The 24577-nt window shown below is 43.4% G+C and overlaps 1 protein-coding gene across 1 annotated transcript in view; it reads right to left on the bottom strand.

The window, feature by feature from the left end:
• The window catches only part of adamts10 (ADAM metallopeptidase with thrombospondin type 1 motif, 10), a 175576-nt gene that overhangs the window by 26201 nt on the left and 124798 nt on the right, over positions 1–24577 (bottom strand). The window contains exons 14-17 of the mRNA XM_060932511.1: positions 24485–24548; positions 18616–18718; positions 8828–8961; positions 2322–2445 (exon numbers count right to left, since the gene is read on the bottom strand). Of these exons, the coding sequence (XP_060788494.1) occupies positions 2322–2445; positions 8828–8961; positions 18616–18718; positions 24485–24548 (425 nt within the window). The remainder of the gene's footprint in view (positions 1–2321; positions 2446–8827; positions 8962–18615; positions 18719–24484; positions 24549–24577) is intronic.

The raw sequence follows: 24577 nt of genomic DNA, 5'->3' as shown, positions 1-24577 counted from the left end.
GAATCGGGGTTGTACAACAACTATAGTCTGGTTGTCACAACAGAAGGATGCCCAGGAGTGCTCTGGACAGCGTGCGCACCGCGAATGACACACACCTGCAAGGGATTAAGGGGCAATCAGCACACCGAAATAAGGACTCAGAATGCAGACTTACTTTGCGAAGTATTGCGTTGTTGTGACACATTACCGAGCCTTGTTTCCTGACTGATTTCCTGATTCCTGTTCCTCATTTTTGACCCTGCTTCTGTCCACGATATTCTGTTTGTGCCTTGCTTGACCTTTTGCCTGTTTTACCATTCATGATCTACGCCTGCTGATTTGGACTGTTTGCGCTTTTCTTTATAATAAAGATCTTCTGCACTTACATCTGTCTCCAACCATCCCTGACAGAATACTTAGCCCTGCTGACACTAGTATAGCATGCACTTGTACGCCTCTGCTACGCTTGCGGAAAATGACATCATGCACAATGGAGTTATGGTGGCCTCCCTGACAAAAAAACAGTCCCGTCTATTTTCATCACTTTAGTGGTTATATCGTTAAGAGCAAATTCAAAATGCATCTTTTTTTAAAAAATAAAGGACAGACATAAAGACCGACCTTTTAGCACAATTTGTTTATTTGCGAGATATTTTCTTGAAGTTTTCCGGCATCTTCAGATCAGAAGAGTTTACGCTTTGTGGTTTCTCGGTAACATGACAAGCTGAGTTTTTCTGTCATATTAACTTTGGAGAGAGAAAAAAAAGAGGCCAGTGAGAGAAGGAAATAATTTGCTGTAGTAGAAGAGGAATAAAACACTTCAGGACATGATGGGTGGTTACAGTTGCAGCTGCATCAAAACCCTCCATCAACTGTTGCTTATTTTCCCATAAGAGCATGCCTTAAAGCTAGACTGCCTTTCAGATTTTGCAACTGTAGGTCATAAAAAGAACTTTCCCCGTCACCCAATTATTTTTGTTCAGTGGACTGAAAGCTACTGAATTCGAATCACAGACTTCCAATTTTATTAGGTTTTTAAAAATAGAACAATTAATGAATTTAAGGCCACGTGGCCCTAAATTCAATTCTCGGCTATTTTTTCCTGCTTCACCATGACACAATACAAGATACTATGTCATGCACCATCACGTGGTGGGCTTTCCCTGTTCACGCAAGGCATTGTGGGATACAAATTTGAAACAGGAGAGAAAAATGGAGGACGTGAGTGTGCGAATTAAATGTGAAAGACTGACTACGGTAACGGAAAGAAAGCGAGAAGAAAAGACGTTATGTTATATACGAAGGAAAGGAAACGCAGGACCAAACTAATAAATATCGGCGCTCAGCGAGCACCTCGGTGTGATCAGCTGTTCGTTTAGCGACAGAATGATGGAACTGTCAGTGCACGCTCAAAGGTAAACCTGCGCATGCGCAAACACACACACACACGGACTTCCTCTGTCTGCTTGACTGCGCGAAGCGAGCGTTTCATGCACATTATTTGCTTTAATCCCGTCAAATTAAATAACTTCCCAGCCACAGAACAGAACGGCCTGATATTTTGTGAGATATTACAGAAATAAACATATATCACAATGACCACATTTCAGAGGGAACTAAATTTCACCGATTTTATGAAATCGAAAGGACGTCTAGCTTTAAAGTGTTTTATTCCTGACTTAAGTGGTTTGTATTGAGTGTGTGTGGTTAAAAGTGAATGTAAAAGTAGATGAAAGAGTGATTCTCCCTCTCTCTCTCTCTCTCTCACCCACACACATTCTGCTTTATGAGGTTATAATTGAGACACAGGGCCAAGGCATTACTGAAGGATTACTACAAAGACACGAAGAAGACTCATATCCGACCGCTTCACTCAGACCACCGGAGCTGAACTGGGGCATTTTTTTTCCCTGTACAGTGAGAACTTTTGCACTTCGTCACCCGAGCGTTCCACTCCAGAGATCTGTAACCCGACACGCATGTTCATTCACACGGTCAGCGAGCAGGATTTAAGACCATCCCGTGTAGTTCCAGGAACTGCACCTCAACACTCGACAAACTCCATCAACCCTGAAACGAAAAGAAATCTGTCCTGCTTTCTCTCTGAAGCACATAGTTTGCCGGTCGTATCCTGACACCTACTGTAAATCCACGACGTCTCTGTGCCTATAATTAGACAGGCAACCTTATTTCATAATTCGATGACTTATATCCCGGTGCTTAAGCTGACATTTCTACAGCTTTCTATATAAAGGCAAAGAGGATTGCCAGGGGAGATGGATCTGCAAACTTGGAACAAAAAGCGTGGTCCATAAATAAAAGGAAACACAAATGAAACATACCTCCTTCAGGCAGTGAATCATTGAAGACACCCTCGATGGCCTCGCAGCTGCTCCCGTCACCCCCACACACGCGGCAGCGGTCCTCACGGGCATCCGAGCCGAGGATTTTATCGCAGCCCACATGCTACACACACACACACACACACAGATATTCAAGTCAGAGGGAAGGTCATTGTTCCTTCTTAAAGACCTGCAAACATATACTGCAAATGGAATGTGTTACTTAGCATTATTGTAATTTTCTTTGAGTAATATTATTATTATTATTATTTTTTACATAGATATCATATCAGAGGCGGCGGCACAGTGGTGTAGTGGTTAGCGCTGTCGCCTCACAGCAAGAAGGTCCGGGTTCGAGCCCCGTGGCCGGCGATGGCCTTTCTGTGCGGAGTTTGCATGTTTTCCCCGTGTCTGCGTGGGTTTCCTCCGGGTGCTCCGGTTTCCCCCACAGTCCAAAGACATGCAGGTTAGGTTAACTGGTGACTCTAAATTGAGCGTAGGTGTGAATGTGAGTGTGAATGGTTGTCTGTGTCTATGTGTCAGCCCTGTGATGACCTGGCGACTTGTCCAGGGTGTACCCCGCCTTTCGCCCGTAGTCAGCTGGGATAGGCTCCAGCTCACCTGCGACCCTGTAGAACAGGATAAAGCGGCTACAGATAATGAGATGAGATGAGATGAGATGAGATGAGATCATGTCATTCTGTACAGAGCAACATTATACGGTACCACTTGGCTGCTGCACTGGTGCTTCCTCATTACACTGCAAAATGATCAGGGATCTATCGACATGTTCCCTAAAACTATACTCACCGGCTACTTTATTAAGAACCCCCATCCATCCACCTGCTGTCTGATGCAGTTCTCTAAATCAGCCGATCCCTTGATGCATAAAATCACGCAGATACAAATCAAGAGCTTCAGTTCATGAATGTTCACAATGTTCAAACGTTAGAACGGGAAAAATTGTGATCTCAAAGTCTGACTTTCTTTCACTGTGGTACGGGTGTTGGTTTGAGCCAGATGGACTGCTGGTTTGAGGATTTCAGAAACTGTTCCTGATCTCCTGGGCTTTTCACACACAAAACAACAGTCTCGACACAGAATGGTGCGAAAAACAGAAAACATCCTCGAGTGAGTGAGCGACAGTTCTGTGAGTGGAAACAAACGCCTTGCTGATAAGAGAGGTCAAGATTATTTCAAGATTTGCCAGCTTCCTTCATCAGTGATGGAGATTATTCCATACGACTTCGAACCAACGTGGAGTCGAGAAGAGTTGGAAAGACGACAGGATAAGGACGAGTCCGTCGCGCTGGTATTTACGTCATTACTGTCGTGCAATTAAAACGTGCCAGATCATTCGGCTGGTGGGTTTTCAAAATAATAAATACATGCAGGTATTTTTGTGATAAATACATTATTACAGGGGTTTTCAAAGTGTGGGAGAGTCAGCCCCTAGCCTGGCTAACGCGACTTCAAAGCTCTGCGAGCATTTGGTCTGGCCAAGCTATTAAGCCAAACCGTTTCCCAGAGCCCGTGGTTGACCCGCCTCCCTGAAATGCCTCAGTTTGCTACTGGTCGAAGCCAGAAAAGGCTGTGACGAAGCTTAAACCAATGACATCACTCTTTCCTCTGACGTATGCGACGCGACGGGGCTAACTGGTAGATTAAACTCTTACCGAAGCCGGTCGGGAGCAAGGCGAAAACGTCCTTCCTTTCAATAAATACCTCCAGGGCTGCTCTTTGCGCCATTTTCAATGAGAACTTCCCGTTGAATGCTTTCAATACAGCATCTACCGCTGTGTCAAAGGCTTGCCGCTGCTCCATGTTCGTGATGTGAATGAAGCGCTTCCGGCATAGATTCTGTAAACAATCTATGGCTTCCGGTCGCAGTTCTACTACGTCACTGCCTTGAACACGCCTCTACCCAGGGCCGTTGGAGATGCTCAAAGTTGATTGGTTCCCGATTTTTCGGGAGCTTGGAAATGCTGTAGATAGCCTGCCTGGCCAGACTAAGCTCGGAACAGGCCCTCGTGTTGCGTCACACTTAGGATGGGCGGGCCCAGGCTAGTCAGCCCCCCCTCAGAGAGCAAATAAACAACAGCGCCCCCCCCCTACAATTTTTGTTGTTGCTATACTTAATGTTCCATTCGTATTTAAAAAAAATGGTTGTTGTACACATTTTTATTTTTTTCTTTTACACATTTTAAACATCTGTGCTTTTCTAAAACCTTTTTTTTACACATTTTAAACATCTGTGCTTTTTTTTTTAAACATCTTGTTTTACACATTTTAAACATCTCATAGCATCGTTAGCTAGCACCTCTTGGCAGACAACACACTGTGGCAGTGGAGCATCTTCAGATCCAGTCCATGAAAATCCAAACTTTAAATAATCGTGGTCATACTTCCTTCTTTTTTTTGCTTGGCCCAGACTCTGTCTCCTCACTCACTGTAGCTTTAGGTACTAAAAATCGATCCATTTTGTTTCTGGCAAAGGCTAGCTGAAGTTCGCTAAATGTCCGCAATAGTAACTTATTCTGGTTTATTTTTCCTCACGTTGCGCCCCCCTGAAGAACTCTGGCGCCCCCTAGGGGAGGCACGCCCCACACTTTGAAAAGCCCTGCATTATTATACTGAGCGCATTTCCCGCATAATCCTCACTAAGGTTTCGGACAGCCCTACAAAATGGCATCTTCACTATATAGTGCCCTATATAGTGAGTAGGGAGCGATTTCGGACACGGAAAACTTCTGGCTTGATTACATCAACATTCGAAAGAGGGCGCGCATGTCTTTTGACAACGTTTGCAGATATCGGTCGCTTTGATTTCCGCTGTACGTTTTACTTCCGTCCTACGATGTCTCGCACAGGTCTCAACGAGTCTTGTTTACGGCCGTTGCTTTGACATATGGACTGATATATCTCATCTCATCTCATTATCTCTAGCCGCTTTATCCTTCTACAGGGTCGCAGGCAAGCTGGAGCCTATCCCAGCTGACTACGGGCGAAAGGTGGGGTACACCCTGGACAAGTCGCCAGGTCATCACAGGGCTGACACATAGACACAGACAACCATTCACACTCACATTCACACCTACGCTCAATTTAGAGTCACCAGTTAACCTAACCTGCATGTCTTTGGACTGTGGGGGAAACCGGAGCACCCGGAGGAAACCCACGCAGACACGGGGAGAACATGCAAACTCCGCACAGAAAGGCCCTCGCCGGCCCCGGGGCTCGAACCCGGACCTTCTTGCTGTGAGGCGACAGCGCTAACCACTATACCACCGTGCCGCCAGACTGATATATTACAGAGCATATTTCAAACACTCATAACTTGCTATAGCAGCGACAACATAGCGATCAAAAATGCATTCCGATATTTAATAAAATGAGAAAAATTGAATTTTGATAATAAAGAATTTGCCTTCAGTTCCCCTTTAACTACTGTAATACTAATAGGATTTTTTTTTTAAAATCTTTTTCTGCACTGTATCGAGATGTTTATTCTGTGAGAATGTGTAGTTGGGGGTTGCGGTGGTTATTATACATGAACCATTTGCCCTGAGAACACGGTGCTACGAATAATTACACCACAAATAACCCAAACAGTGTCTGTTTTAGTTTTGTACAGTTTAAAAAGACTTACGAAACACATTAACACAGTCTTCCGTGGACGTGCATGGCTTTTTTCCATGATCTTTCAGTCTAAAAACCTTGCACAAACCCCCACACCCTTCCAGTGTACCGCTCCTTGGAAACATTCCTCCTGACCTGGCCTACATTTCACAACCTGCGAGTGTGTGACCCAGTTCTGGGCGGCCGGAGTGAGTCAGTGACCCTCTCTGCAGGTCGCTCGAGTGCATTCGCAACGTGTTTCTCCTGAGGCTGTGCTCAGCGCTGCGTGCTTCAAAGCTTTCCTCTGAAACCGTCCCAAATCAAAGGCACATTGTTTTGAAAGTGTGTCCACTGCGAGGCCGCAAACAGGCTGCTGCCTTCCTCTCCTGCTGTTCGCTTGTTTTAATACACGCCATAAAGTCGAGAGGAAGAGGAAAGAGAGGAAAGGAGAGGGAGCGCTGGGCGTCAAGAGCAGAATTTGAGAGGGAAGGGGATCAAATTGAGAGGGGAAAAGAAAATAATAATTAAAAAAACAAGCAGGATGGAGAGAGGGAGAGAAGAGAGGAGAAATCAGTTGCTGTGATCTTGTTCAGCTGCTGGCGGTTCAGACAGCTGCAGTCTGGAAGGGCATCGAGTTCATGGAGACTGTAAATATAACACAGGGGAGAGGAGAGGAGATTGGTAGAGAGGGAAAAAATGAAAAGAGAAAGAGGAGGAGAGGAGAAAGGAGTGGAAAAGAGAGAAGAGGAGAGTATGTGAAAGAACAGGAGAAAAAAGAATGGAAGAGAAAATGATAAACAGTAGTGGGGAGAAGAATAAAGGGCAGTAGAGAAGAGGAGAGCAAAAACAGAAGATGAGGGAGGAGAGAACAAAAGAGAGGAGAAGGAAAAAGAAAACAGGAGAGGAGAGAGGAGACAGGATGAAGAGAGAGAAGAGGAGAGGAGAAAGGATGGGGAGAGGAGAGGAGAAAGGATGGGGAGAGGAGAGGAGAAAGGATGAGGGGAGAGGAGAAAGGATGAAGGGAGGGGTGAGGAGAGGAGAAAGGATGAGGGGAGAGGAGAAAGGATGAAGGGAGGGGTGAGGGGAGGAGAAAGGATGAAGGGAGGGGTGAGGAGAGGAGAAAGGATGAGGGGAGAGGAGAAAGGATGAAGGGAGGGGTGAGGAGAGGAGAAAGGATGAGGGGAGGAGAAAGGATGAGGGGAGAGGAGAAAGGATGAAGGGATAGGACAGGAGAAAGGATGAGGGGAGAAAAAAGGATGAGAGGAGAGGACAGGAGTAAGGATGAGAGAAGAGGAGAAGAGAAAGAATGAAGTGATAAAAGAGGAGAAAGGATGAAGGGAGAGGAGAGGAGAAAGGATGAGGGGAGAGGAGAAAAGATGAAGGGAGAGGAGAGGAGAAAGGATGAGAGGAGAAAAAAGGATGAGAGGAGAGTACAGGAGTAAGCATGAGGGGAGAGGAAAGGAGGAAGGATGAAGGGAGAGGAGAAAGGATGAGGGGAGAGGAGAGGAGAAAGGATGAGGGGAGAGGAGAGGAGAAAGGATGAGGGGAGAGGAGAGGAGAAAGGATGAAGTGATAGGAGAGGAGAAAGGATGAAGGGAGAGGTGAGGAGAGGAGAAAGGATGAAGGGGAGGAGAAAGGATGAAGTGATAGGAGAGGAGAAAGGATGAAGGGAGAGGTGAGGGGAGAAAGGATGAGGGGAGAGGAGAAAGGATGAAGGGATAGATGAGAAAGGATGAAGGGAGAAAAAAGGATAAGAGGAGAGGACAGGAGTAAGGATGAGAGAAGAGGAGAACAGAAAGGATGAAGTGATAGAAGAGGAGAAAGGATGAAGGGAGAGGAGAGGAGAGGAGAGGAGAGGAGAGGAGAGGAGAGGAGAAAGGATGAGGGGAGAGGAGAAAGGATGAGGGGAGAGGAGAAAGGATGAAGTGATAGGAGAGGAGAAAGGATGAAGGGAGAGGAGAAAGGATGAAGTGATAGGAGAGGAGAAAGGATGAAGGGAGAGGTGAGGAGAGGAGAAAGGATGAGGGGAGGAGAAAGGATGAGGGGAGGGGAGAGGAGAAAGGATGAGGGGAGAGGAGAAAGGATGAAGGGATAGGAGATGAGAAAGGATGAGGGGAGAAAAAAGGATGAGAGGAGAGGACAGGAGTAAGGATGAGGGGAGGGGAGAGGAGAAAGGATGAAGTGATAGGAGAGGAGAAAGGATAAGGGGAGAAAAAAGGATGAGAGGAAAGTAGTAAGGATGAGTGGAGAGGAGAAGAGAAAGGATGAGAGGAGAAAAAAGGATGAGAGGAGAGGAAAGTAGTAATGATGAGTGGAGAGGAGAGGAGAAAGGATGAGAGGAGAAAAAAGGATGAGAGGAGAGGACTAGTGTTGAGAAACAGAAATCCACAGGTTATAAAACACTCAAAACTGAACATCTCTCTCCAGTCACAGAGAGAGAGAGAGAGAGAGAGAGAGAGAGAGAGAGAGAGGACTGAAAGAAAGAGGACAAAGAGAGCAATGGAAAGATTAATATAGAGAGATAAAGTAAGTGTGACAGAGAGATAGATGATAGATGGAGAGAAAAGGAGACAGAAATCCAGCAATAGTGACAGAAAGAGAAAGACAAATAAAGAGAAGGTGAGAGAAGGAAAGAAAAAGATAGTTCCTTATTGTTCTAATAGTCGAGTAACATTTACTTTCATGTTTCTATGACTGAAAATGTTGCAGCAACGTTGTGGGAATGCTAATAAAGGTTACATAAAAATATTCAAAGAACTGGAAAGTACCTGGAATTAGGGTGTGTGTGTGTGAGTGAGTCTGTGTGTGCGTGTGTGTGTGTGAGTGTGAGTCTGTGTGTGTGTGTGTGTGTGTGAGTGAGTGAGTGTGTGAGTTTGCTGCACACTCACCTTACACTCGCCGTTAACACACACATCCAGGGAGTCGTCTCTACACGGCGTCCCATCCACCACTGCCGGGGCACGCTCGGTGTAGAAGTTATAACCCTCAGCCAGGCAGTTCAGAGAACAGGATTTTACTCCACCTGCAGTCTCACACACACACGCGCGCACACACACACACACACACAAACACACACACACACACGCATACACACATTAGCCTGTCAGTCCAGTGAAGGAGGCGTGAACTCTGCCTGCTAGTCAAAATAAATGAGGTGTGGCCTCTGTGTCTCTTGGTCTCAGTGAAGGAGGCGTGGCCTCTTTGTCACAGTCTCAGTGAAGGAGGCGTGGCCTCTGTCACAGTCTCAGTGAAGGAGGCGTGGCCTCTGTCACAGTCTCAGTGAAGGAGGCGTGGCCTGTGTCTGTTAGTCTCAGTGGAGGCGTGGCCTCTGTGTCTTAGTCTCAGTGAAGGAGGCGTGGCCTCTGTGTCCGTTAGTCTCAGTGAAGGAGGCACGGCCTCTGTGTCTGTTAGTCTCAGTGAAGGAGGCGTGGCCTCTATGTCTATTAGTCTCAGTGAAGGAGGTGTGGCCTCTGTGTCTGTTAGTCTCAGTGAAGGAGGCGTGGCCTCTATGTCAGTCTCGGTGAAGAAGGCATGGCCTCTGTGTCTATTAGTCTCAGTGAAGGAGGTGTGGCCTCTGTGTCTCTTAGTCTCAGTGAAGTAGGCGTGACCTCTGTGTCTGTTAGTCTCAGTGAAGGAGGCGTGGCCTCTATGTCTATTAGTCTCAGTGAAGGAGGCGTGGCCTCTGTGTCTATTAGTCTCAGTGAAGGAGGTGTGGCCTCTGTGTTTCTTAGTCTCAGTGAAGTAGGCGTGACCTCTGTGTCTGTTAGTCTCAGTGAAGGAGGCGTGGCCTCTATGTCAGTCTCGGTGAAGAAGGCATGGCCTCTGTGTCTATTAGTCTCAGTGAAGGAGGCGTGGCCTCTATGTCAGTCTCGGTGAAGAAGGCATGGCCTCTGTGTCTATTAGTCTCAGTGAAGGAGGCGTGGCCTCTATGTCTATTAGTCTCAGTGAAGGAGGTGTAGCCTCTGTGTCTCTTAGTCTCAGTGAAGTAGGCGTGACCTCTGTGTCTGTTAGTCTCAGTGAAGTAGGCGTGACCTCTGTGTCTGTTAGTCTCAGTGAAGGAGGCGTGGCCTCTATGTCTATTAGTCTCAGTGAAGGAGGCGTGGCCTCTATGTCTATTAGTCTCAGTGAAGTAGGCGTGACCTCTGTGTCTGTTAGTCTCAGTGAAGTAGGCGTGACCTCTGTGTCTGTTAGTCTCAGTGAAGGAGGCGTGGCCTCTATGTCTATTAGTCTCAGTGAAGGAGGCGTGGCCTCTATGTCTATTAGTCTCAGTGAAGGAGGCATGGCCTCAGTGTCTGTTAGTCTCAGTGAAGGAGGCGTGGCCTCTGTGTCTGTTAGTCTCAGTGAAGGAGGCGTGGCCTCTGTGTCTGTTAGTCTCAGTGAAGGAGGCGTGGCCTCTATGTCTATTAGTCTCAGTGAAGGAGGCGTGGCCTCAGTGCCTGTTAGTCTCAGTGAAGGAGGCGTGGCCTCTGTGTCTGTTAGTCTCAGTGAAGGAGGCGTGGCCTCTGTGTCTGTTAGTCTCAGTGAAGGAGGCGTGGCCTCTATGTCTATTAGTCTCAGTGAAGGAGGCGTGGCCTCTATGTCTATTAGTCTCAGTGAAGGAGGCATGGCCTCAGTGTCTGTTAGTCTCAGTGAAGGAGGCGTGGCCTCTGTGTCTGTTAGTCTCAGTGAAGGAGGCGTGGCCTCTGTGTCTGTTAGTCTCAGTGAAGGAGGCGTGGCCTCTATGTCTATTAGTCTCAGTGAAGGAGGCGTGGCCTCTATGTCTATTAGTCTCAGTGAAGGAGGCATGGCCTCAGTGCCTGTTAGTCTCAGTGAAGGAGGCGTGGCCTCTGTGTCTGTTAGTCTCAGTGAAGGAGGCGTGGCCTCTGTGTCTGTTAGTCTCAGTGAAGGAGGCGTGGCCTTCCAGTTCTCAATTCTGTCACTGTATTGCAACGCCTCTTATCAGATTGGATCAGATTTAAGTCAAAAACCTGTTAAAGTCAGTACAGCAGCTTCAGCACACACTGCTGAGACATTTACAACACACACTGGCACGGTGGAGCCGATAAACAAACTGCTTACAAATTTACTCTGAAATATTTATACCTCTGCCACAACACACACACGTCTGGCTGTGAATCAAAGTACAAGCATGATCTTAAAGTGGCTGATAGACGTACACAGGATTTTAATAAGCTTTTTGGGACTTTTATGCAAGTGAGTTTGTTTCTCTACAGCTGCAAGAAAGTCAGGGGCCGCAGACAGGGAGAGGGAGAGAGAGAGAGAGAGACACACACACACAGTAGGGGTACTAAAAGGGAAAGAGCACGTTTTAGCTGGCACACTCACAAACAGCTGAGTCTGATTAACAACACACACACACACACACTTTCACTACATCCTCTACTGCACTCCAGAAACCGAGTGACAGAAAGTGAAGATGGCAGAAGGGCTCGAGTCTCATTATGCACATTCCTGAAAGGAAAATGTGGAGCTGATGTCTGGCCACAATGCATTCTGGGAAAAGATTGCCCTCTTATGAGGAACACGGCATCAAATATTTGCTTGGCATTGAAAGCTTACATTAGGCATATCAAACACTCGCTGGCCGTGCTGTGAAAATTGTCCATGCAGACGCTCATCTAAGTCTCCAACTCTGTCGTTGCTTAACTCTTGAATATTTTCTATCGTGAATATTATCATTAAAAAGCTTATAATCTCGGCTTTCCAAAGAAATGTACCTGGTTAAGATCTGTTCAGTACTTTGGGAGTAACAGCAGGTTGAAGTCGGTACAACAGAGTAAAAACTCTGCTCACGTGACGTCGGGAAACTGCCGGTGATTTTCTTTTTGAGTCACGGGAAAGCGCTCTCTCTCTCTCTCTCTCTCTCTCTCCTGATCGGTTTCCAACTAGATTACTTGTCAATATCAATCGGATCACTGTTATAGGGATGTTCTCTCGCTCTCACTGTTTCTGATCAAGGATTCAGCAAGATTTTCCATCTGCTAGTTTTGATGTTATGATTCACGGGAGACTTTGAAGTGAGTTTTCATAGCTTTACCTACTTGTTTTTTTTTTTTCAAATCAAACTGATTCATGTAAATACATAACTATTTTAGAATATAACTGGAGTTGTTTTGATGAAAAATATTGAGAACTTAGTGATCAGAATGAGATTTTAAAAAACCCGAAGTCAGAAACACGAGCGTCAATTTCAGTTCAGTTAATGTGAATTGTTTATTGGATGTGGATCAGACAGGGTTTTTTTTAGGTTCGCCTTGAAAGCTGTGAATATTAATCGAAATAATCATTTATATTCTCTCATATAAACACTAGTAGGCCTTATTTAGAAATACAAAGGCCTACAGAGCACAAAGAGGGGATTAGAAATAATCTTTAATGACTTTTTTATTTTGATAGAGAATAGTAGACGTGAGACACTCAATGCTTATTGATGCATATTTTATAATTAACATTGATTTCTCCTTCTTTGTAATGTATAAATAAGAGTTAAGATCAGCTTTATATTGCACAAATATATCCTCATACAGAATATTACGGCAGCTTTCTAAAAATTAAGCCGTTTCATCAATCTTTGATTTGTGATATCTGAAGAACATCACACACATTATCTCTAGCCGCTTTATCCTTCTACAGGGTCGCAGGCAAGCTGGAGCCTATCCCAGCTGACTACGGGCGAAAGGCAGGGTACACCCTGGACAAGTCGCCAGGTCATCACAGGGCTGACACATAGACACAGACAACCATTCACACTCACATTCACACCTACGGTCAATTTAGAGTCACCAGTTAACCTAACCTGCATGTCTTTGGACTGTGGGGGAAACCGGAGCACCCGGAGGAAACCCACGTGGACACGGGGAGAACATGCAAACTCCGCACAGAAAGGCCCTCGCCGGCCCCGGGGCTCGAACCCAGGACCTTTTTGCTGTGAGGCGACAGCGCTAACCACTACACCACCGTGCCGCCTATCTGAAGAACAGATAAACATATTTTAATTCTGTAAAAAGTCTGTTGCATTCAATTCTGAATTCAGTGAGAGCCGTTTCAAGCAATTTGGACTGGATTTGAATTTTCACCTGATATGTCAACTTACATTACGACATTCATCATGTATAAAGAGAGAGAGCGAGAGAGAGACTGGGACTATAACTAACAGATCCTATATCTCTTGCTTAGCGACTTTTCAAGTTTTTCATCGAATGAATGCACTTTGATGTTACAATACTTAAGTACACTGAGATCAAAACACAGACCGTAGGATGTGGGTTTATTTTCTCTCTCCATCCCCAGACTAGCACTGCGTGGTCTTACGTTCTGCCTTTCTGTAATCTATGGCATTAAAGAAACAGCTCAGCTTTAACCTGCACACAGAACTCATCACACACTCAACCTCAAAACCATCTACACCATGTTTTCAGTGCGAGATCAAGCTAATTAACAATTTCAATTCTGATTTTTAAATTTATTTTTATTCTGTAGTGATTTTAGACGTGAAATATAATTATTGTTTGTTTGCATTTTTTTAAAAATGTAAAGCGCTATAGAGTGCACATATAGTGGTGCTTGAAACTTTGTGAACCCTTTAGAATTTTCTATATTTCTGCATAAATATGACCTAAAACATCATCAGATTTTCACACAAGTCCTAAAAGTAGATAAAGAGAACCCAGTTAAACAAATGAGACAAAAATATTATACTTGGTCATTTATTTATTGAGGAAAATGATCCAATATTACATATCTGTGAGTGGCAAAAGTATGTGAACCTTTGCTTTCAGTATCTGGTGTGACCCCCTTGTGCAGCAATAACTGCAACTAAACATTTCCGGTAACTGTTGATCAGTCCTGCACAGCGGCTTGGAGGAATTTTAGCCCGTTCCTCTGTACAGAACAGCTTCAGCTCTGGGATGTTGGTGAGTTTCCGAACATGAACTGCTCGCTTCAGGTCCTTCCACAACATGTCGATTGGATTAAGGTCAGGACTTTGACTTGGCCATTCCAAAACATTAACTTTATTCTTCTTTAACCATTCTTTGGTAGAACGACTTGTGTGCTTTGGGTCGTTGTCTTGCTGCATGACCCACCTTCTCTTGAGATTCAGTTCATGGTCAGATGTCCTGACATTTTCCTTTAGAATTCGCCGGTATAATTCAGAATTCATTGTTCCATCAATGATGGCAAGCCGTCCTGGCCCAGATGCAGCAAAACAGGCCCAAACCATGATACTACCACCACCATGTTTCACAGATGGGATAAGGTTCTTATGCTGGAATGCAGTGTTTTCCTTTCTCCAAACATAAAGCTTCTCATTTAAACCAAAAAGTTCTATTTTGGTCTCATCCGCCCACAAAACATTTTTCCAATAGCCTTCTGACTTGCCCACGTGATTTTTAGCAAACTGCAGATGAGCAGCAATGTTCTTTTTGGAGAGCAGTGGCTTTCTCCTTGCAACCCTGCAATGCACACCATTGTTGTTCAGCATTGTGTTCTCCTGGTGGTGGACTCATGAACATTAACATTAGCCAATGTGAGAGAGGCCTTCAGTTGCTTAGAAGTTACCCTGGGTTCCTTTGTGACCTCGCCGACTATTACACGTCTTGCTCTTGGAGTGATCTTTGTTGGTCGACCACTCCTGGGGAGGGTAACAATGGGCTTGAATTTCCTCCATTTGTACACAATCTATCTGACTGTGGATTGGTGGAGTCCAAACTCTTTAGAGATGGTTTTGTAATCTTTTCCAGCCTGATGAGCATCAACATGTCACAGTCCGGTCCAGTCCATCCATGCCTTAGATTGTGGGACTTCCATGCCGGCTCCAGGACAGGAATTCAGTCCTGCCTTGCTGAAGGCCATTTCCTGAAGCGGCACTCCCACACCTGCTACCACTCCTCTCCCATCAGCCAGGGCTTTTTAAGAACTGTTTGGAGCTACTCCATTTGCCAGACTGTCTCTTGTAGATTTTCCTCGCCTTGCTACAGCTCACTGGTATTGTGTCTTCTTGATTCCGCCTGCCTGAATTTTTCCTTGTTTTTTGTCAAGTTTTTCTGTCCAGTTTTTTGTCCCTGTTTTTTTGCCTGCCTGTTCTTTTGAATTGTGTCTTTTGCTACCTCTGCCTGGATTTCCCTTGTCCCTGTGTTCATCAGTTTTTGTGAAGATTTTTCTGCCCTGTTTTTTTGTCCCTGATCACGTCTACCTGCTCCTCTGTGTTTTTGACCTCCTGGCCTGTTTTTTGACTACCAACTTTTGCCTGAGCCCTACTGTACCTTTTGCCTTTCTGACATCTGCTTCATTAAAGAAGTTCTCTCTTTACACTGCCTGTTTTCTGTGTCTGCTCTTGGGTCCTCACTTCACCTCAGCTCACCACTCCTAACACAACAACACTTTTTCTGAGGTCCTCAGAAATCTCCTTTGTTCGTGACATGATACACTTCCACAAACATGTGTTGTGAAGATCAGACTTTGATGGATACCTGTTCTTTAAATAAAACAGGGTGCCCACTTATGGAATCAATTTTGTGCCAAAATGTTCATACAATCCTTTTGAAATATCAAACAAAAACGACAAATCGAAATACAAAAGAGTCAATTTTTTTTAGACTGGCAAACAAATTATTCATGTAATCGTGCAAAATATCAGTCTATTACTCTTCAGAAACCTTTTATTTTTGTTCCGCGTCTTTCTCAGTTTTGTTTGACGTAATTTATTTTGGTTGCGATTCCAGCTTTCTCGTTTGCGCTCCCTGACTTTTTGCTTGCAGTTTTGGCACAAACTTGACGTGTGGGTGGGCTGTCCAGGAATGCATTCCCATTGGCTAACTTGCGTTTGACTGACAGCTACGCTCAGCCATTCCCTACTCGGATTCTGGCGGACTGTTTGACGAGTGACCGATCCATTGACGGTAAACAAGGATCGAGTGGACTTCAGTGGCGACTGTGATATTGAATTAATTCAACAAAGTGTAAGTGTGTCATGTGTGTTGCAGTAGTACACATTATGCAGGCGTGTTTAACGTTAGCAAGACAGCTATTATATTGGGTAGTGGAGCTAAGTCTAACATTTGACTTGCCACGAAACGCCTGCATAATGTGTACTACTGCAACACATTTGTCCCGCACTTACACTTTGTTGAATTAATTCAATATCATAGTCGCCACTGAAGTCCACTCGATCCTTGTTTACCGTCAACGGATCGGTCACTTGCCAAACAGTCTGCCAGAATCCGAGTAGGGAATGGCTGAGCGTAGCTGTCAGTCAAACACAAGTTAGCCAATGGGAATGCATTCCTGGACAGCCCACCCACATGTCAAGTTTGTGCCAAAACTGCAAGCAAAAAGTCAGAGAGCGCAAACGAGAAAGCTGGAATCGCAACCAAAATAAATTACGTCAAACAAAACTGAGAAAGACGCGGAACAAAAATAAAAGGTTTCTGAAGAGTAACAGACTGATATTTTGCACGATTACACGAATAATTTGTTTGCCAGTCTAAAAAAATTGGCCTTTTTTTAATTGATTTATCGTTTTTGTTTGATATTTCAAAAGTATTGTATGAACATTTTGGCACAAAATTGATTCCATACCCACTCACACCTGATTGTCATCCCATTGATTGAAAACACCTGACTCGAATTTCACCTTCAAATTAACTGCTAATCCTAGAGGTTCACATACTTTTGCCACTCACAGATATGTAATATTGGATCGTTTTCCTCAATAAATAAATGACCAAGTATAATATTTTTGTCTCATTTGTTTAACTGGGTTCTCTTTATCTACTTTTAGGACTTGTGTGAAAATCTGATGATGTTTTAGGTCATATTTATGCAGAAATATGGACAATTCTAAAGGGTTCACAAACTTTCAAGCACCACTGTATGCTGCAGTGATTTGTCAACAATTTCAGTGCTAAATTTATTAACGAGCCCGTCGATGACGCCGTAGCCCACTCTGGCCCAGTCTAGTCCAGAAGGAACGATCTAAAGTGGGCCACCTTGCGCAATAAATGTTGCAAGCTGTATACACTATATACAAGCTAGATATAGACATGATATCCACCCTAGGAATACCGACCTATTTGCCAGAAAGAATCCAAAACGGCGAGGAATTTACCTTTTTGTTGAACTGCTCATTAAGGCTTAATTAGTCCATAACTTCATTCATCATTGTAATGAAGCAAATCTGGGTAGAAGTTCTATGCACCCTAGGTACCCCTACCTTCATGCCAGAAAGAATCAAAAATCGGTGAAGAATTGAGGGAGAAGAAGAGAATTGTGCGGAAACTGCTCGTTAGGGATTGATTAATTACTCCATATCTTCATTATCAATTGCAGTTATGCAAATCTGGGTAGAAGCTACTGTATATGCACCCCAGGCAGACCGACCTTCCTGCCCAAAAGAATAAAAATCAGTGAAGAATTGAGAGAGAAGAAGCGACTTTCATGAAATGTCGACAATGCCGGATGGACGACGGACGACACATGATGGGATAAACTCATCACCCATCGGCCGGATGACCTAATGAATGACCCGTCACATATTTTAATGATTTACAGTTAGATTTCTTGTTGTGGAATGTTATTATTGTGCTATTACCGACATTACAGCAATGATAAACAGTCTTTCCCTCACCAGCATCTCCTTCTCTCTCTCTCTCACACAAAAAATATTAAAGAAATGTCTCCTAACAAAAACTCTTAATGTTCCTCATTAACAGCAGCATGTTTTCTTTTTAGCTGTGTATTTTTAGTCTTAGGTTATGTGGCACGTCCACCGTTCAAGTCCCAGTGTCTGAGCTGTCATTATAGAAACAATAACATACTGGAAGGAGCGCATTAATATAACCCTATCGTTCACGTTACAGCCAGAAATACTGTCTTTAGCTTTGCAGTTATACAAAATTACCACACAGCTTCTGACCAATCAGAATCGAGAACTGAACCATGCAATGGTATAAAGATCTCATCTCATCGCATCTCATTATCTCTAGCCGCTTTATCCTGTCCTACATGGTCGCAGGCAAGCTGGAGCCTATCCCAGCTGACTACGGGCGAAAGGCGGGGTACACCCTGGACAAGTCGCCAGGTCATCACAGGGCTGACACATAGACACAGACAACCATTCACACTCACATTCACACCTACGGTCAATTTAGAGTCACCAGTTAACCTAACCTGCATGTCTTTGGACTGTGGGGGAAACCGGAGCACCCGGAGGAAACCCACGCGGACACGGGGAGAACATGCAAACTCCGCACAGAAAGGCCCTCGCCGGCCACGGGGCTCGAACCCGGACCTTCTTGCTGTGAGGCGACAGCGCTAACCACTACACCACCGTGCCGCCCGGTATAAAGATTTTTCATTTAATTATTATTATTTTCTGTACTATTCGACTGCGCCTTAAGGATCTCGTTGTAGCAGAAAACTAGCACACGGGATAAAAACATTCTTGAATCTGGAATGTAGTTTATAAAATCTGAAGATTCTTTGGAGCGCAGCGCTGTGAAACGGCTCGTGAGTGTAAACAGCAGCTCGAGCCTTAATGAGCAAAAGTAAGAGGACGCAGGAAGGAAATCTTAAGTCTGAATAAGCTGTAGTAGTGAAATTGGAACGTGTGTGTGTGTGCGTGTGTGTGTGTGTGTGTGTCTCTCACTGGTCCAGCTGCAGTTTCCACATCACTCACCGCCTCTGTACGGCTTCCAGGTGTAGAATTTCCCCCGGAAAGGAACGCTGTCAAAATCCGAGCACTGAATCTCTCGGAAATCCTGAGACCCAGGAGGGCACTCCTGTAACACACACACACACACACACACACACACACACACACACAGACAGAGAGTCAAGTTAAGAAAGAAGTAATCATATAACCCTTTAAAGGCCTTTTCCTTTATTATCCAGTAGTATCACTAAGCTGTCACTAGTATTGGGATGAATTTTCTGGACATGTCTGCTACGCGGTGTTCGCAGTGGAGTAATTATTCCCAGGATAATCACAGAGATGGGCGTTCTATTCTTATAACACAAACCTCAGACTGTATCTTTAATACAAACATATTATTTTGACCTTTATTATCCTTTATCTCGACCTTTAGTACGTCACATGACCATCACACGTCCGTGCGCTGTATCTGTATGACGAACTCAATAACTTCCCTAAAACCCCCATCTCTAACCTGTCTTATTAAATACCATCTACACAGATCAGCCATAACATTAAAACCACCATAAGTGAACATTTAACTGTTATTCCATGAATCGAGTCGTAAATGAGCCGATAGCCGACGAGGCGCGTAGCACCGAGTCGTCTATAAGCCGTGTACGACAAGATTGAGTGGAATAACTGTTTTATTCTATCCACATTCACTGGATTTTGAGAAACGGAGCATTTTTATTTTTATTTTTTTGCAAATTCGATCAATAGAAACTTTACACAAAACGTCCGACAAAATCATTTCCGCTTAGAATGTAAACAAACCGGCGAAATGACCGGAGCAATTTGTGAAAAATGCGATAATAATTCTAGAAAAAAAATTCTTACCATCAAATACTTTCCATTTTTTTAATGTTTTCGAGTAGTTTTTATTTCATCCTCGGTTGGTTCAGCAAGACACGCCGCCATTTTGTTTTTCTCTACTCACGGTATATGAGCTGATATCCTAGTAGTAGAGTAGCCAATCAGAGCGCGCGATTGCTCATATCCAGTGAACGTGGATAGAATAACATTGATTATTATACATACAGGACACTTTTTCGATGGAATAAAAACATGTTCTATTGTCTTCTAACATTCATTTGGTTTGATAGCATGCAATATTGTTAGCATATTGCTTATCCTATGTTAGATCACGCCACCCAATGGAGAACGAGTGTTGAATATGGTTTATGATATTGTCAAGACAACATGACCTCACACGTCGGAGACGTAAAACTTCCGACACTTTGTAAACAAACATGGCCACCAGTTTTACTTCGTTAAATACGAAAGATTTTGAGAGAATTTTGAAAACGAAAGATGCGATGAACACCCGAAAGGAATGTGTATGTATTATAATAATAATAATAATAATAATAATAATAATATTGGCTGGCTTTTTTTCATGGTATATCAGATATATTCCATTCAACTATTCGTCTTCAACTCGTTCAGTATCATGCTAGCTGAATGGAATTGATATACCACGAAAAAAAGCTAGCCAGTATTATTTAACTATCTCATTACAATGGCGCCTGTCGAGGGGTGGGATATATCAGGCAGCAAGAGAAGAGAAGAGTCAGTTCTTAAAGTCGATGTGTTGGAAGCAGGAAAAACAGGCAAGCGTAAGTAAGCGACTTTAACAAGGGCCAAATTGTGATGACGAGATGACTGGGTCTGAGCATCTCCAAAATGGCACATCTTGTAGGGTGTTCCTGGTATGCAGTGGTTAGTACCGACCAAAAGAGGTCCAAGGATCCAAAGGACAACCAGTGAACCGGCGACAGGGTCATGGGTGTCGAAGGCTCATTGATTCACAACTCATATGGTCCAAACCCACAGAAGAGCTACTGTAACACAAACTGCTGAAAAAGTTAATGCTGGCTAAAACAGAACGGTGTCAGCATTCACTTTTTCAGCAGTTTGTGCTACAGTAGCTCTTCTGTGGGAATGGACCATATGGACTACACTGTAAAAAAGAATAGTTGAGAATACTTGAAATTTCAAGGCAACAGTCTGCATTAAGAATTTTATGTTTTGCCAACGATGTGCCCATGATAATCCAAACTATGATAACACTGTTATCTTTATTAAGAATTCTTAATTAAGTCAATTTTCAATTCCTCATTCTGCCAACATAGATTTCTCTTTTTGCTGAACAGTGGCATTCACAGTAGTACAAAAAGGCAATTAAGGTTATCACAATTTTTTTGGGGGGGCTTTTCTCACCTTTATTTGGATAGGACAGTGTAGAGACAGGAAATGAGCAGGAGAGAGAGAAATCAGGACATGACCTCAGGTCGGAATCAAACCCAGGCCCCCGGATTTATGGTACGGTGTTTTATCCACCTGAGCCACGACAACATGAGCTTCAACTGGAGAGAGAACCACATTGCCCAGCCCTTGCATTTGGGAGAGGAAACCACGTGTCTTGGTCATTCAGAGCATGCGCTGAATAAACACCTGTGACAATTATGTATTTTCAATTCAGATTATTCACTATTGTATATTTACACATCATTGAGGTGCACCCTATCAGTTTGATGTGGATTTTTCTTGATGTGGATAATTCTAAAAAATAGAATTACGCTTTGTTCAAGTAATTCCATATTCACAATTGAATGGACAAGAAAATATGAATAATTATTAACGAACAGAAAAATCCACATCAAACTGATAGGGTGCACCTCAATGATGTGTAAATATGCAATAGTGAATAATCTGAATTGAAAATACATAATTGCCACAGGTGTTTATTCAGCACATGCTCTTAATGACCAAGACACGTGGTTTCCTCTCCCAAATGCAAGGGCTGGGCAATGTGGTTCTCTTTCCAGTTGAAGCATATGTTGTCGTGGCTCAGGTGGATAAGGCGCCATACCATAAATCCGGGGACCTGGGTTCGATTCCGACCTGACGTCATTTCCCTCCCCGTCTCTCTCTCTCCCGCTCATTTCCTGTCTCTACACTGTCCTATCCAAATAAAGGTAAAAAAAAATTGTGATAACCTTAATTGCCTTTTTGTACTACTGTGAATGCCACTGTTCAGCAAAAAGAGAAATCTATGTTGGCAGAATGAGGAATTGAAAATTGACTTAATTAAGAATTCTTAATAAAGATAACAGTGTTATCATAGTTTGGATTATCATGGGCATACATCGTTGGCAAAACATAAAATTCTTAATGCAGACTGTTGCCTTGAAATTTCAAGTATTCTTGACTATTCTTTTTTTACAGTGTAGCCTGCATGCCCCTGGCAAATCAATGAGCCTTCGACACCCCAACCCTGTCGCCGGTTCACCGGTTGTCCTTCCTTTCCTTGGACCACTTTTGGTCGGTACTAACCACTGCATACCAAGAACACCCTACAAGATGTGGCATTTTGGAGATGCTCAGACCCAGTCATCTCGCCATCACAATTTGGCCCTTGTCAAAGTCACTCACTTACACTTGCCCATTTTTCCTGCTTCCAACACATCGACTTCAAGAACGGACTTTTCTCTATTGTTATGGCTGATCGGTGTATATGGTATTGTTCTCAGCCTGTACTCGGCTTTTAGTTTGTATTCGGCAGGAGATGATAGAAATACACTTTTATTCCTCATTTTTATCATTTACTAATATCCTCAAATGGAAGTCTTTTTATTTCCTGCAACTTCGCAAACTGAAATATCTTGAATGTCGAGAATATCTTAAACTATGTTTTATATCTTAATATAAAACAAATATCAGATTATTAATCCCATTTCTGGACACTTGTCATCATTTTAAGATCATAATCGTCATATTTTATGGGTAGAAATTGCTTCTTTGTAGAAATACAGTACCGGTCAAAAGTTTGTACACCCCTACTCTACTCATTCATAAGTTTTTCAAAATATGTATTGTGACTATTTTCTCCATTGTAGAACAATAGTGAGGACTTAAACTATGAAATAACATCTGGAACATATATGGGATTATATGGGAAATAAAAAGTGTTAAAAAAACCAACATGTTTGAGATTTTAGATTCTTCACAGTATCCAGCGTTTACCTTGATGACGCTTTGCACACTATGGACTATTATTATCTTAACCAGCTTCATGAGGTCGTCACTTGGAAGGCTTTTCAATTAACAGCTGTGCCTCATCAAAAGTTAATTAGTGGATGAGTTTCTTGCCTTCTTAATACATTTGAGATTAAACAGTAAACAGTGAATTGGAAATAATAAACATACAAATGATAAAATTGTCCTATTCAACACCACAACTGCAGTAATCCATATAGTGTTGTATCAATAACCGAACATCTAAGTAAAGAGAAATTACATCCATCACTACAAAGGCTAGACTGCCTTTCAGATTTTTCAAGTGTAGGTCATGAAAAGAATTTTCCCGACACCCAATTATTTTTGTTTAGTGGACCGAAAGCTACTAAGTTCGAATCACAGACTTCCAATTTTATTTATTTTTTAAAAAATAGAACAATTAATGAATTTCAGGCCATGTGGCCCTAAATTCTCCGCTATTTTTTCCTGCTTCACCATGACCCAATACAAGATACTACGTCATGCATCACGTGGTGGGCTTTCCCTGTTCGTGCAAGGCATTGTGGGATACAAATTTGAAACAGGAGAGAAAAATGGAGGACGTGAGTGTGCGAATGAAATGTGAAAGACCGACTACAGTAACAGAAAGCGAGAAGAAAAGACGTTATGCTATATACGAAGGAAAGGAAACGCAGGACCAAACTAATAAATATCAGCGCTCAGCGAGCACCTCGGTGTGATCAGCTGTTCGTTTAGCGACAGAATGATGGAACTGTCAGTGCACGCTCAAAGGGAAACCTGCGCATGCGCACACACACACGGACTTCCTCTGTCTGCTTGACTGCGCGAAGCGAGCGTTTCCTGCACATTATTTGCTTTAATCCCCTCAAATTAAATAACTTCCCAGCCACAGAACAGAACGGCCTGATATTTTGTGAGATATTACAGAAATAGATATTTTAAGTTCGTTTCTTAGACAAGGATTTTTTAAACTTGTTACCTTGTTAACAGTTTCGGCGAGAATCTTCCGCCTTCTTCAGAAACAGTCACCAGATGTCGAGTGGTGACGTGCCTTATCAGCTGATGTTGCGTTACGGAGGCGTGAACGTCCCGCCCAATTTGACAGGTAGTTCACGCCTCCTGCTGTCAGGTCGCTCCTCCAGGATGGCGCTCCAGGTGTGCGACAGCGCATACGCTCCCTCATCCCGGTTCATCGTCCTCTGTGCCCGCTTGCGTATCTCCACTGCCTCTAAAATCCAACGCTGGTATCTATTTTCTTCATCAACGCAACATCAGCTGATAAGGCACGTCACCACTCGACATCTGGTGACTGTTTCTGAAGAAGGCGGAAGATTCTCGCCGAAACTGTTAACAAGGTAACAAGTTTAAAAAATCCTTGTCTAAGAAACGAACTTAAAATATCTATAATAGATAGACATAATGAACTTCCACTACACATTACAGAAATAAACATATATCACAATGACCACATTTCAGAGGGAACTAAATTTTACCGATTTTAAGAATCAAAAGGCCGTCTCGCTTTAAGACATGAAATGACTTCTAATTAAAGACAAAACATTGAATTCGATATAAGGTGTGTCCAAACTTTTAACTTGTACTGTAAATGCTTGAAATGAATAAAATGATCTGTAGGTCTGTGATTTATTTCCTGATATACAGTTTAGGAGGTTTCACTTATAGGTCAGAAAACAAATTAAACATTAAATAGTGAAAGGTCGTGACCTCTCGAGTTCAGTACACTTTGCTTTAATAAGCACTGAAGCTTTTTTCAGCTGGACCACACTACGTCTTTACACTTAAGACTCACCTCGATGTTGCAGGATTTGAACCTTTTCCTCTCGCCCAGACAGAAGCGTCCTCCGACAGTCGGCCTACACACACACGCACACACACACACAAA

Source organism: Neoarius graeffei, chromosome 10, assembly GCF_027579695.1.
Source record: "Neoarius graeffei isolate fNeoGra1 chromosome 10, fNeoGra1.pri, whole genome shotgun sequence".
Lineage (NCBI taxonomy): Eukaryota > Metazoa > Chordata > Actinopteri > Siluriformes > Ariidae > Neoarius > Neoarius graeffei.
Note: the sequence above shows the minus strand (reverse complement) of the source record. Positions and strands in the feature narration are given on the sequence as shown.